The sequence below is a fragment of the Trichomonas vaginalis genome, chromosome VI (assembly GCF_026262505.1).
Source record: "Trichomonas vaginalis G3 chromosome VI, whole genome shotgun sequence".
Classification (NCBI taxonomy): Eukaryota; Parabasalia; order Trichomonadida; family Trichomonadidae; genus Trichomonas; species Trichomonas vaginalis.
The window spans coordinates 19,305,655-19,317,926 of NC_067208.1; the positions used below are offsets into that span (position 1 = coordinate 19,305,655).

A 12,272-nucleotide genomic window follows, 5' to 3' on the forward strand; every position below is an offset into this window, starting at 1 on the left:
GTTCATGTGCTTCAAAGTTTCTGGCATGACTTTCAATGTTCCTGCAACTGTTATCTAAATTGTTTAGTGTATCTTTTACGCTTGTACTTGGATTTTCTAATGGTGCACTTGAACCAAGGTCAAAGTTCAATATTATGTCGTCTGCTCTAACAGTAGTGAAGGCTTTATGTGTATGGTTCTTGTCAGCTTTACTGTCTAATGTAGCTTGAAGTTCATTTATATCGGAGATGTTGTGTTTATGAGATTTCAAAACTTTGTTCATTGCTTCGAGTTCAACTTTGTCAGCTTTACTTTTAATAGCATCTTCAAACGTTATTTTTGCCTTAACTCTCAAAGTAAATCTTGGTTCAACTAATACACCGTTAACATTGAAAGTAGAGGCATAAATTTCACCGGTATAACCAAATGCTTCTGGTGCTTTAGCTACATCATACTGTACAGTACAGCTTATGTCATAACCTTTAGCACGAATGTATTTATATCTTCTTTCATTAACATTTTTTGTCTTCGCTTCATCACTTCGTGTTAAATATCCATGGTAGTCCGTTATAATCTGTTCGTCTGAAGTTATATAATGAACATGGTTCTTGTCCGCTTTACTATTTAATGTAGCTTGAAGTTCATTTATATCGGAGATGTTGTGTTTATGAGATTTCAAAACTTTGTTCATTGCGTCAAGTTCATTTTTGTCCGCTTTACTATTTAATGTAGCTTGAAGTTCATTTATATCGGAGATATTGTGTTTATGTTCTTTATCTGCTTTTTCGGCTAATTTCTCTTCTATCTCATTTATTTCAAGTTCATGCCTACCACCACCTCCCGAAGAAGTATTTTTCTTCAGCTCTTGAAGAACGTCCACTTCGCCATCTTTGGTGTCAATAATGAGACTTTGTGTTAAAACCTTTCCTGTCTTAATGGATGTTTGTAAAACTTCTTCTTCACCGTGTTCGGGGTCATGGTCGTCATCATATCTTGTGAAATCAGATATGTTGTCATACATTAAACATATCTGTCTCAAAAGTTCTGCTATTTGAAACTGGAACGAAAGATATACAGAACTTTCATCATCTCCTAAAGTCAAGTCTGCTTTCTTAAGTATTTCTTGAATGTATGCAATGAGAACAGAGTACCTTGGAAAATATTCGAACAATATTTCATTAGCTGTTGGTTTTGGTGGTTCTTCTGGAGTTTCTGTTGTTTCAGTTCCTTCTGTAGGTTCTGTTGGAGTTTCTGCATCTCTTGACTTCAATGCTCTTGCTCTCAAAGACCTAAATGTTAGAGCACCGGGTTTTACAAAGGACTTTATAAATGCTTTAATAGTTCCTGGTAAGTTATTGTTAGCATTAAGTAAGTTCCTTATGCTTCCATCATGTACGTCCATAGCACTATGTAAAAAATCTATACTTTTCTTGTAGTCAGCAATAGACTGACTGTGATTTTTTAAAGATTTGTCAATACCTTTAAGCCAATCTTCATGCATGTCTGATACTGAGCCAAGAATATCATTTGCTTCCTTTAGTGTATTTTGTGCTTGTCGTAAAGTATCCAATCCCGTACGTGCATTGTTTGCTATACGTCTTACAGTATCTATTTGACTCCTTGTTTCTTGCATCCAACCAGATAAAGTTTTAATAGTATCCGAACCATTTGAAATGAAGTTCAAAGCATTTTTAACGTCATTTAAAACTTCTTCACCAAGTACCGCCCATATCTTTCCGATTTGGTATTGAAGAACTCCATATGAAGCAGCTGTTAAACCAGTATTTATAAGGTCCCATATCCATGATTTAGCAGTTTTTCCATCCTTTCCATCCTTTCCATCCAAACCGTTTTCGCCTTGAGGTCCTTGAATTCCTTGATTCCTTGTATTCCTTGTATTCCTTGTGGTCCTTGAGGTCCGGTGTCACCCTTCTCTCCTTTCAGTTCATCTTTATGTTCGTTATAATATTCTAATGTCATAAGGTGTACATCATTACTGCTACCAGCAACGCCAAGAATTTGTTTCTCATTCATGACTAAATTCTTTAGGCATTTAATGTTGTCGTCAAATCGAAAGCTCTTTAACAATTCAATGAGAACATTTAATACTTTCACTAATGAGGCATCTACTGTAGAATTTATATATTGCACCGTTCCATCATTTATGATAGGAACCTTGCTTGTTGTAATGAATGGGTCATAAGTGTTAAAAGTATCGAAATCAATGACTTTTTTAGTTTTTCCATCGTCAATGACTAAATCATTGCCTTCAATGGTTAAAGTTGAGTTTTCGTTTACTAGTTCATGTGCTCTTCTTGCTTCATTTGTTTCATACGCATATGCAGCAATAGTCATATTTTAATGAGAATAAAATGTTGTTCTATTTGCAAAGTACAGACCCAAACGAATACGGGACAGTAAAGCTTACAAACAAACTTAGGTCTTCAGAATGAAGCGCTTGCTTTCAGAGTTGTTGACTTCAATACTATCGCAACTTTTGTCATAACAGATGAAACAGATTTCATAGAGTTTGAAATAGATGACAAAAGAAGTTTTATAACATTTCCTAACAGAGCAGAGTATAGAATAGATAAAATTGCTGGAGTCATAGATACTCTCATAAATGAAGAAACTATTGACAACATAGATGTCGAACTCTCTTCTGAGGGAACATTGAAGTTCAGTAGCAAGAAGGAGTTTAAGATAACACGAATGAGTCATAGAGTTCAATTGCTTCTGGGAGCATACCATATGACATTTCCTTTGAAAAGTGTTGACAAAACGATTGAGATGAAATCTGTTCCATACGTATGTTATGGTAATTGTTTATACATTGAGTCAAAAATAGCTAATGTCACAGGTATTTCAGGAGTTAATAGTAAAGGTTCAGTAGAATATAAGTCTTTCTGTTATGCAGTCAATTCAATGTTCATTCCAAACGTTCCTGTCATAGCAACTCATTTAGGTAAATGGATTCGCATTAGTCCTCATAATTTGAAAGACATGCAATTCAGACTTGTTGACTTTCAAGGAGAGCCTGTAGAACTGAAGGCACCAGTGCGAATGACTGTTGAAGTTGACTTTTTAGAAAATATTAAATGCAACAGCTTACAAGAGAACTCAGAGCTAAAAATATAAAGTATGAATGTTATGTATTAGGTCATGAACTTTGGTTGTTGCTGTTTGATGAAACAAATGAATTAGTTATGTCAGTCAAGAGAACAGAAAAAGGCGTCAAAGGCGCCGAGCGCAAAGCGCTATATTGTGTTAGTGAAAACTGCACCAAGTCAATAAGATTAGGTTTGCATTATGAAGATGAGTTCGATACTGTTGAAGAAGTTTTGGACAGATATTACAAATTGCTTTAATTTACTAAAACATATTTCAAGCAAAGTTTATATTCTGTTGAAAGTTTTGTATATTCATTCGAATATTTATACTTAAACTCAACTCCTGTAGTTCCTGGTGTTTCAATGATGCGGATGTTACCTATTTTCATGAATGGTGGCGTTTGACCACAGCATTCGATTTCAGGGTCGAGATAGTCAATGACACATTGTTTCCCTGTTATTCTTGATATAACATTTTCTAAATCCTCCTTTGTTAAAATTATTTGGTTCTTACTAATTAGATTTGTCAAAAGCTTCTTATCGTCTTTGAGTAATATTGTTTGGTATAAATTAAGGAGGTAATGGTCTACGTTATCTGAAGGATTTGTTTGAACATTTATGTAAGGATTGTCGTTGGCTTCTCTTGAAAGAATTTGGTCCAGTGGTGGATACTCTAACTTAACATCTGATGTAGCGTTAGCGTTTGAAGCTGAGTTTAAATTCACGGATTTCAGTTCTGGTTCTTTTTCTTTCAAACACTCTGAACTATAGTTCTTTATGACAATATTGTTTGTCGTTCGTGAGTCAACATTTGATGTTGGTTCAATTGGAACATTAACGGCACCAGCTAAGATGGATTTGCTTCTCATTTCATATAGAATAAAAACCTTTTATATGTATGAAATGAACAATACACTCGACAAGGGTTTGAATGTAAAGCTAACGAATGAAAATATTGTTGAATTCACTGAGACAGGAGCTGTGTATAAAGATGTAGAACTACTGAACAAAGAGCTAAGGGAAGAAGCAGGAACATGAACAAAGGGTGGAAGCCTATAAAATTTATGTCAATGATGGCTCAGGAGGTTCAAACATAAAGTATGCAGAAAGTTATAGAGTTTATGCTCTCAAGGGAGAGAAGCCTTCATTTATGAACAGCTATTCTAACACATATCCTCAAAAGCTAACGGATGGAGAAGTGGATGATATGAATGACAGCAAAAATATTAACAGAAATGGCGACAGAGATGCATGGAATTTGTTTACCATCAGTCAGTTGAAGGTTAAACTTTAAAACAATGTTGGTCGTTCCCATGGAATATTTTTGACTTTAATGGTATTAGTCATGATATGAATCTCAAGGTATGAACGAGGAGAGATGAGAGACTTATATGCTTCCCAAATTTCTTCAAAAGGTAATGTTATACCTGACTGTTTCCAAATGAGTTCAATATCATAACGTGAGAAACCTTGAAAGATAACGAAGTCAGTTATGAGACGTTTTATGTTTAAAGCTAAAAACCTCCATGTTTGCATAAGTATTGCTACAGTTAAATGGTAATGTCTGACTTTAGTAATGATATTAGCTAATGGTGAGTCTGGTTTTGAAACTAAACCTTTTCCGGCGAAGTCGTCGCAAACTAACAAAGTATTTGAAGGATATTTTTGAAGGGGTATTTTGAAAGTTTTGATAGAATGTAGTTTGTCAGTCGTTTCATATCGTAAACTCCTGAGTATTGACGTAAGTGGTGTTTGTCAATAATTCTTTCCATCTCCTCAGAAGTCTTTTGCATTCCTGACTGTATAAATTCAACGATGGCATAATATTTCCTCTTACGTCGAATGTAACGTTGAAGAAATTCAATGAGTTCACTGTCTGGAACTTTAACGACAGAGGCTTGAACTTTTGACATAAATGTTTTCGCTGTTGAATCCATAGAGTCTGAAGTTGCTGATATAATGATTTGGTCATAGTAAGAGTCGTTTCCTAAACGCTCTGTTATGAGTATATGACGAATTAAATTAAATGTCTTACCTGAACCCATCTTTCCACAATAGAAATAAACGCCATTTGAACAGAACTCATAGTCTTACTGAAAGGAAGAATAGAGAAGAGTTAAGTTTGTCTGTAGTTTCATTCATGTCTTCATCTACGTCATGTATTAAATGCTTCATTTTATCTCCATTAAAAATGCAAGTCAGAAATATTCAGAACATAGCACCGAGTCTAACTGACAAGAGTATAAAGATATACTATGAACACGTTATGATGAAACCAACCAAAATTCAAGAAAGTCAGTATACTTATGAATATCCAAGGCACTGGGTAGAGTATGTAGGAGGTGAGAAAGCTATTGAAATCAGACAGGTTCGAAGTATTCCAGCAGGAAGAACAATATTATTGAAGAACTTTAATGTTTTGAGATATAATGATGAAACAAAGAAGCAAGATAGTTTTCCTGTTGCTGTGTATGTGAACTTAGATACAGGAGATGACATGAAAGTTTTTAACACAAAGCTTCAAACGGTAGTGAGAGAACAACTGACTGCGGAAGGGCATCCATTACCTTCAGAAGTTACCATAGCATATAATTTTGAAACAAACTCAATAGATTTTAAAGTCATCTCTGCAAAGAAGTCAGGTTTTACATTTAATGAAGCAGATGTATATTCGAATGAAAACTTCAAAGCTATTGCATGGTTAGATAATGACGATTGCTTTAAGAAAATATTTAAATTCAGTGACTCAAAGATGTCAATAGATGACCTTCGTGGAATGTTACCATCGACGTTTACAGTTGAAGGTTCAGCAGGATTGCTTACAAGATTGTCAATTGGTGGTATTTGGTCTCGTGAGAACATTGTTATAAAATCCAGTATAAGTGAATTTGCTGAAGAATCTATATTATGTCTTTCAAACTACATGTATTCGCCACCGAAGCATTATAGTATAACAAACTTTGTCAGTAAGTTTAACATAAGACTTGTCGAACCTTCTTCAATGAAAGATGTTGTGCTACCTAAAGATGGAAAGGATGGACTCATTATTGAGATGATTTTAATTGCATATTAAATGAGCTTGTTCTTGAAGGTCATTCATGATGAAATAACTGTTGTAGAAGATGTTAGCAATTGTTCAGACATTTTGAAGCGTATAGATGATATAAGAAATAAGTTAGATAGACCGCAAAGCGGTGAGGACGAAGCCCGTGAGAACGCTTATGTTTCATTGACTTTCTCCAGTAACGAGAACTTTTATGAGATAATATTGAAGAGAGATGATTTTAATATGGTGTAAATGGTAGCTTGGGCAGCTTTAGGCGCAATGGGAACAAAAGCATTAGCATTTGGAGCAAAAGCATTTGGAGCTTATGACGCAGTAAATAAAATGAGTGGAGGAAGGGTTTCGAAGACATTAGATGCAAATAAAGGGAAGATTGGAGGCTGGGTTGCAAAGAAGTTAAGATTAAATAAAATAGGGCTCATAAATAAAGCATCCAATTTGGTTGCGACTGAGTCAGAAAATGCTTTAGGAAAGGACGATGAGTTTGCAAAACACGCAAAAGACTTTAATGACCAGATGAAAGGTGAAACAATGCATTTAAATAGAGTCGATGGAACTCTTCCTCCACCAGTAGTTCTTCCGTATGGTCCCTATGGAATGTATGGAAACCCTTACGAAAGACCATTTAACCCATTGACTGGTGGAAGTAACTGGTATCATTACGGCCGAAGAAGAAAGACAGTCAAGTTGGAGACAGACGTGAAGAAAGCAACTAAAAAGAAACCAAGGAAGAGAGTTATAAAGCAATGAATTCAACAGACCCAAAGGGTCAGAGCCGCTTTGCGGCTAGGGTGAAAAAACAGGTGAAAAAAGAGGTGAGATCTCACCGCTTCACCTAAATTTATTTTTGTGCTATGTTTTCATACGTGTGAGGGTGGTGAGATCATTAATTTTTAAGTTTATTTTTTTTTATTTTATTTTTTTTTTATTTGGATGTAAATGACAGAACAAAAGCAACTCATACAAATCAAAACATATAACAAACATACATTTAAACATTTATTCTTCCTTCCTGAGCATAACATGTTCTTTCAAATACATCCGAGACCAGTTGACTTTTCATTGACTGTGTATAAAGATAGAAATAGTTATATCATTAAACCATACGATGACGAAGGTAAGTTATGTAAATTGTACGTTAAGAAGTTAGAGAAAGTTTATGGCTTCAAGTATGATACAATAGGGTTAACACTGATGATGAAGATATTGAGGAAAATTTATGAGAACATTAGTGAAGTCGTTAGTGAGAACGATAGTGAGAACGTTTATTTTTTACATTAGTGAGTTCGTTAGTGAAGTGGTTGGCGGCTTTGTAAATATTTAAGGTTAAGTTAGTTTTTGCGTTCGTGTTGTAAAATATACGTTACTGGTTTTGTAAATATTTAAGGTTATATTGAGTAAGGTGGAACGCAGTGCCGCCGTACCCAAGATAACCATACTAACTAACTCTAATGTTAATGTTCTTCCAGGCTCTTGATTTGTCCAAATAGCATGCAATTTTGGAGTTAAACGCTTCATTCATGCAGGTAGATCCAATGGAAGAAACTTTGGAAACTATGGGTGTCCATTTGTGAACCCAGTCATAGAGCATGAATTGAAGTTGGATCGAATTGGCACCTTTTTGCCATTCAAAGCATTTGTAATTGTGCGGTTCGCAAAAAGAATGATTGCCTACGTAATGGTAGACACAATTCTCCCACATTTTCGTACGTTTGTCAATATTTTCTTCGGCAAAACATGACCAAAGCCACATACTTAGGCTTGCATTCAGACCCCAGAAAGGTCTCTCTATTTTTTCAATCTTCTGAGTCTTGTCGTTGAAAACTTCAACTGTCTTATGAGAAGCTGAGAACTTTGTAAAATCTTTTGAGATATTTTTTGATACATGACCTGGATCGAATCTTTCAAGATGAGAGACGCCAAATTCTTTAAAGACAGAGACACTTTTGTTATCTCGGTCTTTAATAATCTCTTTAACATCTTTCAAGATATTGTATTTCTTTAATTGCTTCAAGATGATTCGAGTTCCAGCACTTTCCATATTGTTGGAAGCTCCGGAATACTGAGCATGCTGTCTGTTTCCACCAATATGGTTGATGTTCACGCATGCAAGAACTCTTTTTGTGACAGCATCGAGCGCAGTTACTGTACAACTTGGCGAGTTTCGCCTGTGCGGCCATCTTGCATCAATGGATAAGTAACCACTGAAGGACTTTCTCGACAGCATTAGGGAAATACTTTTAAGTCTTCTAATCTTATCGTCACAAAATCTCTGTTGTCTCATGACACCACTCTTCACAGGGGGCTTAGTTCCACAAAGAGAAAGTATCTCATACCGAAATGGCTCACCAAAAAGGTGACATTTTTGGCGCCAATAATTTGATTTTTCTGATTCTTTCTATTTAGATATATTTATTTAATATTCATATTCCTTTATATTGCCTCATATTATTTCCCATTTTTAATCATATTATACAAATCTTTAATAATTTTTAATGTTTTGAGCTTCAAAATCTTGTTCTAACTATTTTCATTCATATATCCTAGAAAAAATTAAAAAGTTTTTTAGAAATAAAAATGTTTGTATGTAAAGTATTGAAAATATTCTAGATGAGAAGACATTCTCCAGAAGAGATTGATATTGATTGGCTTTGTGAAGCCATCACAAAATCAAATAATGAAGTTAAGTTAACTGATATTTGCGCGAAAGCTAAAATAAATCATGAAGGCAGAGTTATATATAATCATACTATCTTAAAGTATTCCTAGAAATTTCCAAAATTAACCGAAATATAACTGTGCAGAATTACTATTTTCGAGATAAAATTCATATGGAAATACTAATTCATAACGCTTTATGTTATATAAAATTTAATTTATAAAAATTTCAAAATAAATCAAAATTAACACAATGAATATAACTGCAATCGAGGTTTTTGACGATTGATTCTTACGAGAAGTTTTCCAAACTTTGAGTTAATGTCAAGACATTAACTCAAAGTTTGGAAGTCTAATAAGGGGAATTGTAGGCTATGAGGTACTGATTATATATCAGTGCCTCATAGCCTGCAATTCCCATTAGAAATCGGAGAAACTTTGTCCGCATAACTTATGATGTGGACAAAGTTTCTCCCATTTCTACTTAGAATGAAAGGGCAAGAGGTATATAGGTACACTATATATCTCTTGCCCTTTCCTTCTTACCTAAAGACTTCCAATCTTATTTTTTTTCCAATTTTTCCCCTAAATTTAAATCTTATATAATATAAATAAAATGCATAATATCAATCACAAAAATTAATGTAAAAAAAAAAAAAAAGGAAGTGGGGCTTCCAGGGGCTGCGCCCCTTCTAGCCCTGAAGATGTTTAGTATAAATGAAGTTTTTATTCTGAGTCAAAGTTCGGGTCTTCTGCGTTATATGCAACGTAATTGAACCATATCTTGTATGGATGGTTCAAATCCGATGAAACAGAAATGATTTCACCGGGGACTAATACCAAGTTTCCTTCCCAGTAGGCTTGACCATTGCTAAAGAATATGCAAACCAATTCTTCGAATACAATTTCTTGTCCACTTTTGCGTTGGAAAATGACTCTCACACGGTCACCTGGAATGACTCCATCTTTTTCGTTGTCTTCATTCTGTAACGAAATAGTACGAACGAGGAAATGGTTGACAATTTCAACTTGGAATTCGCAAGGAGTTGTGCGAAAAACCCAGCCAACATTTTCGGCTCCGTACTCGTCAGCTAGTTCATCCTGGTCATAGCTGTACGAGTACGGAGTGAAGTTTATGGCTGCACGGGCAAATTGAATTTGAATTGGGCTGCGTAAGGTAGGAAGCAACTGGTTGAAGAGTCGTTCTTGAAGTACTCTTACAAGAGTGGGACAATAGCGGACAAGTTCGTCTGCATATTGAATTGAATTCGAACAAATTTGTTCGAATTGGACTGTCGCCGAAACTAGTTGACCAAGAGCTGTAGAATACTCTGAGGTCTGTTCTATACTTTCTTCTATAGAAGAAGCCATGTATTCATCAGCTTTTGACTGCAATTGTTGGCGCAATTGGAAGTTAGATTGCTCGGGGTCAAAGCGAGTCTTTGGAGTGTCATCTGGGACTGGGAGTGACCGTGGAGGATGACAATCCTCTTCCTGGATAGTTGAATCGGAATCGCTACTGTCTTGGTATGACATTGAGCTAAAATGAAGTGAAAAAAACCGACCACTTTATTTTTTCAAATAAGAGTTTGAAATAAACCGTTTTCGTCAACGGAGACCCCTCTATTTTTTTATTTTATTTAATAGTTACCGTTGGAAAACCGTTCCATCTCAAATATTGAATGAACTATAAACGTTTTTTGTTTTCTATATATACATTTTTGTCCAACGGTAAAACTTTTTGCACAACGGTTTTTGAGAGTCGTCGCCGTTGACTTTTTTGTAGAGCACTCAAAATAGTATAACTTTGTCCGGACAACTAAGGGTCTATCGTCGCAACAGGAAAAGTTACGGGCGTTCCAAGGAAGTATAATTTGAGAAGACTTTCCCCCTTATAGAATGAGATAAGACGGTTATTTTACAAAACTAACAACACTTTGACCGAGTAGTTTTTTGTGCTGAACAAAAAGTGTCATATAAACATCTGTCAAAAACCGCTTTTTAACTTCACTTAAAATGCCACGTAAGCTACGTAAGAATATACGTAAGAGGAAGGGAGCATTGAAACATCCAATAGTAAAACTGACACCACAACAACAGTTGCAACAACAAATGATGAATGACCCCACTATGTTGCAACAAATGTCAAGCAACCCTATGCTTTTAAACCGAGTTATTGGTGCACAGAGTGGAGGTTTAAGAGCGGCACTTTTAGCGAAAATGGCAGGCTATGGTGGAGCTGCAGACGGAACAGCTTATAACCCTCAAAGTCAAATGAATTTGAGTTCACTCAAAAATCAAATAACAGATGTCAAAAAGTCAAACATAGACATACAGAAACAAATAAGTGAAAACGAAAAGAAACTAGAATATGACAGACACACAAAGAAACTCAATGAGTTAAACGTAGAGAAAAAGAAGAAAGAAGAACAACTGAAAGAACTAAGTACAGAGGAATATGCGAAAAAAGTGTCAGAAAAAGCAGCAGAAGTAGCAAAAATGGAACAAGATGTTATAAATTTGAAAAACCATACTACTCAATATAAAGTACTGAAAGATGAAGAGATAAAACAAAAAGCCCTGAAGACATATATGGATAGCGATGAGTATAAAAAAGAAGTTGAAGCAAATGTAAAGGCAGAAAAACTTTTACAGTTGCAAAACCAAACCGTACAGTATGAAAACTTAGCACAAGAAAGTAAAAATAACGACGCAGCCATGCAAAAGGCAATGAAAAGCGCAGAATATATAAAAGCTAATAATGACTGGTTAGATGCCCAAGCCAACGCCAAAGCAGCCCAACTTATAGGGTCAATAAGGACAAAAATACAAGCGGATGAAGACAGTTCAAATGAAGCTTTAATGAATGCTGACTTTAAGAACGCCTTCGAAGCTCTTCATAGTAAGGTGAAACTAGTGAACGACTTCTCATCTGGAAAGAAACTGAAGTCTGAAGGTTTCGACAACGAGTTAAGAGAAGTAGCACAAAATATGACGAAAATAACAGATGCAGCAACGAGACAGGCAGTTCAAAGTGCCTATGACGCCGTTAGAGCAACTGTTGTGGAAAGTCAAGAAAAAGAGTTACAACAGACCAAAACAGACCTAGTAAATGCTTTCTTAAAACGAAAAGTCAGGTAGGACATTATGCTGCAGATGGAACATATGTGCCAGCTGGTGGAACTTATATACCAGCTGGTGGAACTTATATACTAGCTAGTGGAACTTATATACCACCAAACCCTCCAAGAGAAGCACCTGCACCAGGACTACCTAAAAACATTTACATCGTCACATGGACACAGACACAGGCATGCACCAAAACCAACACAACAACCAACACAACAACCAACAGTTCAAAACACTACACCACAACCAACAGTTCAAAACACTGCACCACAACCAACAGTTCAAACACTACACCACAACCAACAGTTCAAAACACTGCACAGCAACAACCA

General features: G+C 35.5%; 4 protein-coding genes and 1 pseudogene across 5 annotated transcripts, besides 2 other annotated features; 2 read left to right on the forward strand and 3 right to left on the reverse strand.

Annotated features, from left to right (window-relative positions):
• Positions 1-7,597: part of a mobile genetic element that runs on past the window's edge.
• On the reverse strand, positions 902-2,334 carry TVAGG3_0892720 (annotated as a pseudogene). Its single transcript has one exon. A coding segment is annotated over exon 1 (1,433 nt).
• TVAGG3_0892730 (uncharacterized protein) lies at positions 5,394-5,588 on the reverse strand (the record flags this gene model as incomplete). The annotated part of the gene is made up of 1 exon (XM_051250915.1): positions 5,394-5,588. One exon carries the CDS (start codon positions 5,586-5,588, stop codon positions 5,394-5,396), a length of 195 nt encoding a protein of 64 aa, XP_051086390.1.
• Positions 6,388-6,903, forward strand: TVAGG3_0892740 (protein of unknown function, DUF4107 family; the record flags this gene model as incomplete). Its single annotated transcript, XM_001297159.2, has 1 exon — positions 6,388-6,903. One exon carries the CDS (start codon positions 6,388-6,390, stop codon positions 6,901-6,903), a length of 516 nt encoding a protein of 171 aa, XP_001297160.2.
• A 1,549-nt stretch (positions 7,598-9,146) lies between the features above and the next one.
• Positions 9,147-9,353: a mobile genetic element.
• A 184-nt stretch (positions 9,354-9,537) lies between these two features.
• TVAGG3_0892760 (uncharacterized protein) lies at positions 9,538-10,347 on the reverse strand (the record flags this gene model as incomplete). Its single annotated transcript, XM_001297157.1, has 1 exon — positions 9,538-10,347. One exon carries the CDS (start codon positions 10,345-10,347, stop codon positions 9,538-9,540), a length of 810 nt encoding a protein of 269 aa, XP_001297158.1.
• A 480-nt stretch (positions 10,348-10,827) lies between these two features.
• Positions 10,828-11,656, forward strand: TVAGG3_0892770 (protein of unknown function, DUF4106 family; the record flags this gene model as incomplete). Its single annotated transcript, XM_051250916.1, has 1 exon — positions 10,828-11,656. A coding segment is annotated over one exon (829 nt), but the record flags the coding sequence as incomplete, so codon positions are not given.
• Positions 11,657-12,272: the final 616 nt, after the last annotated feature.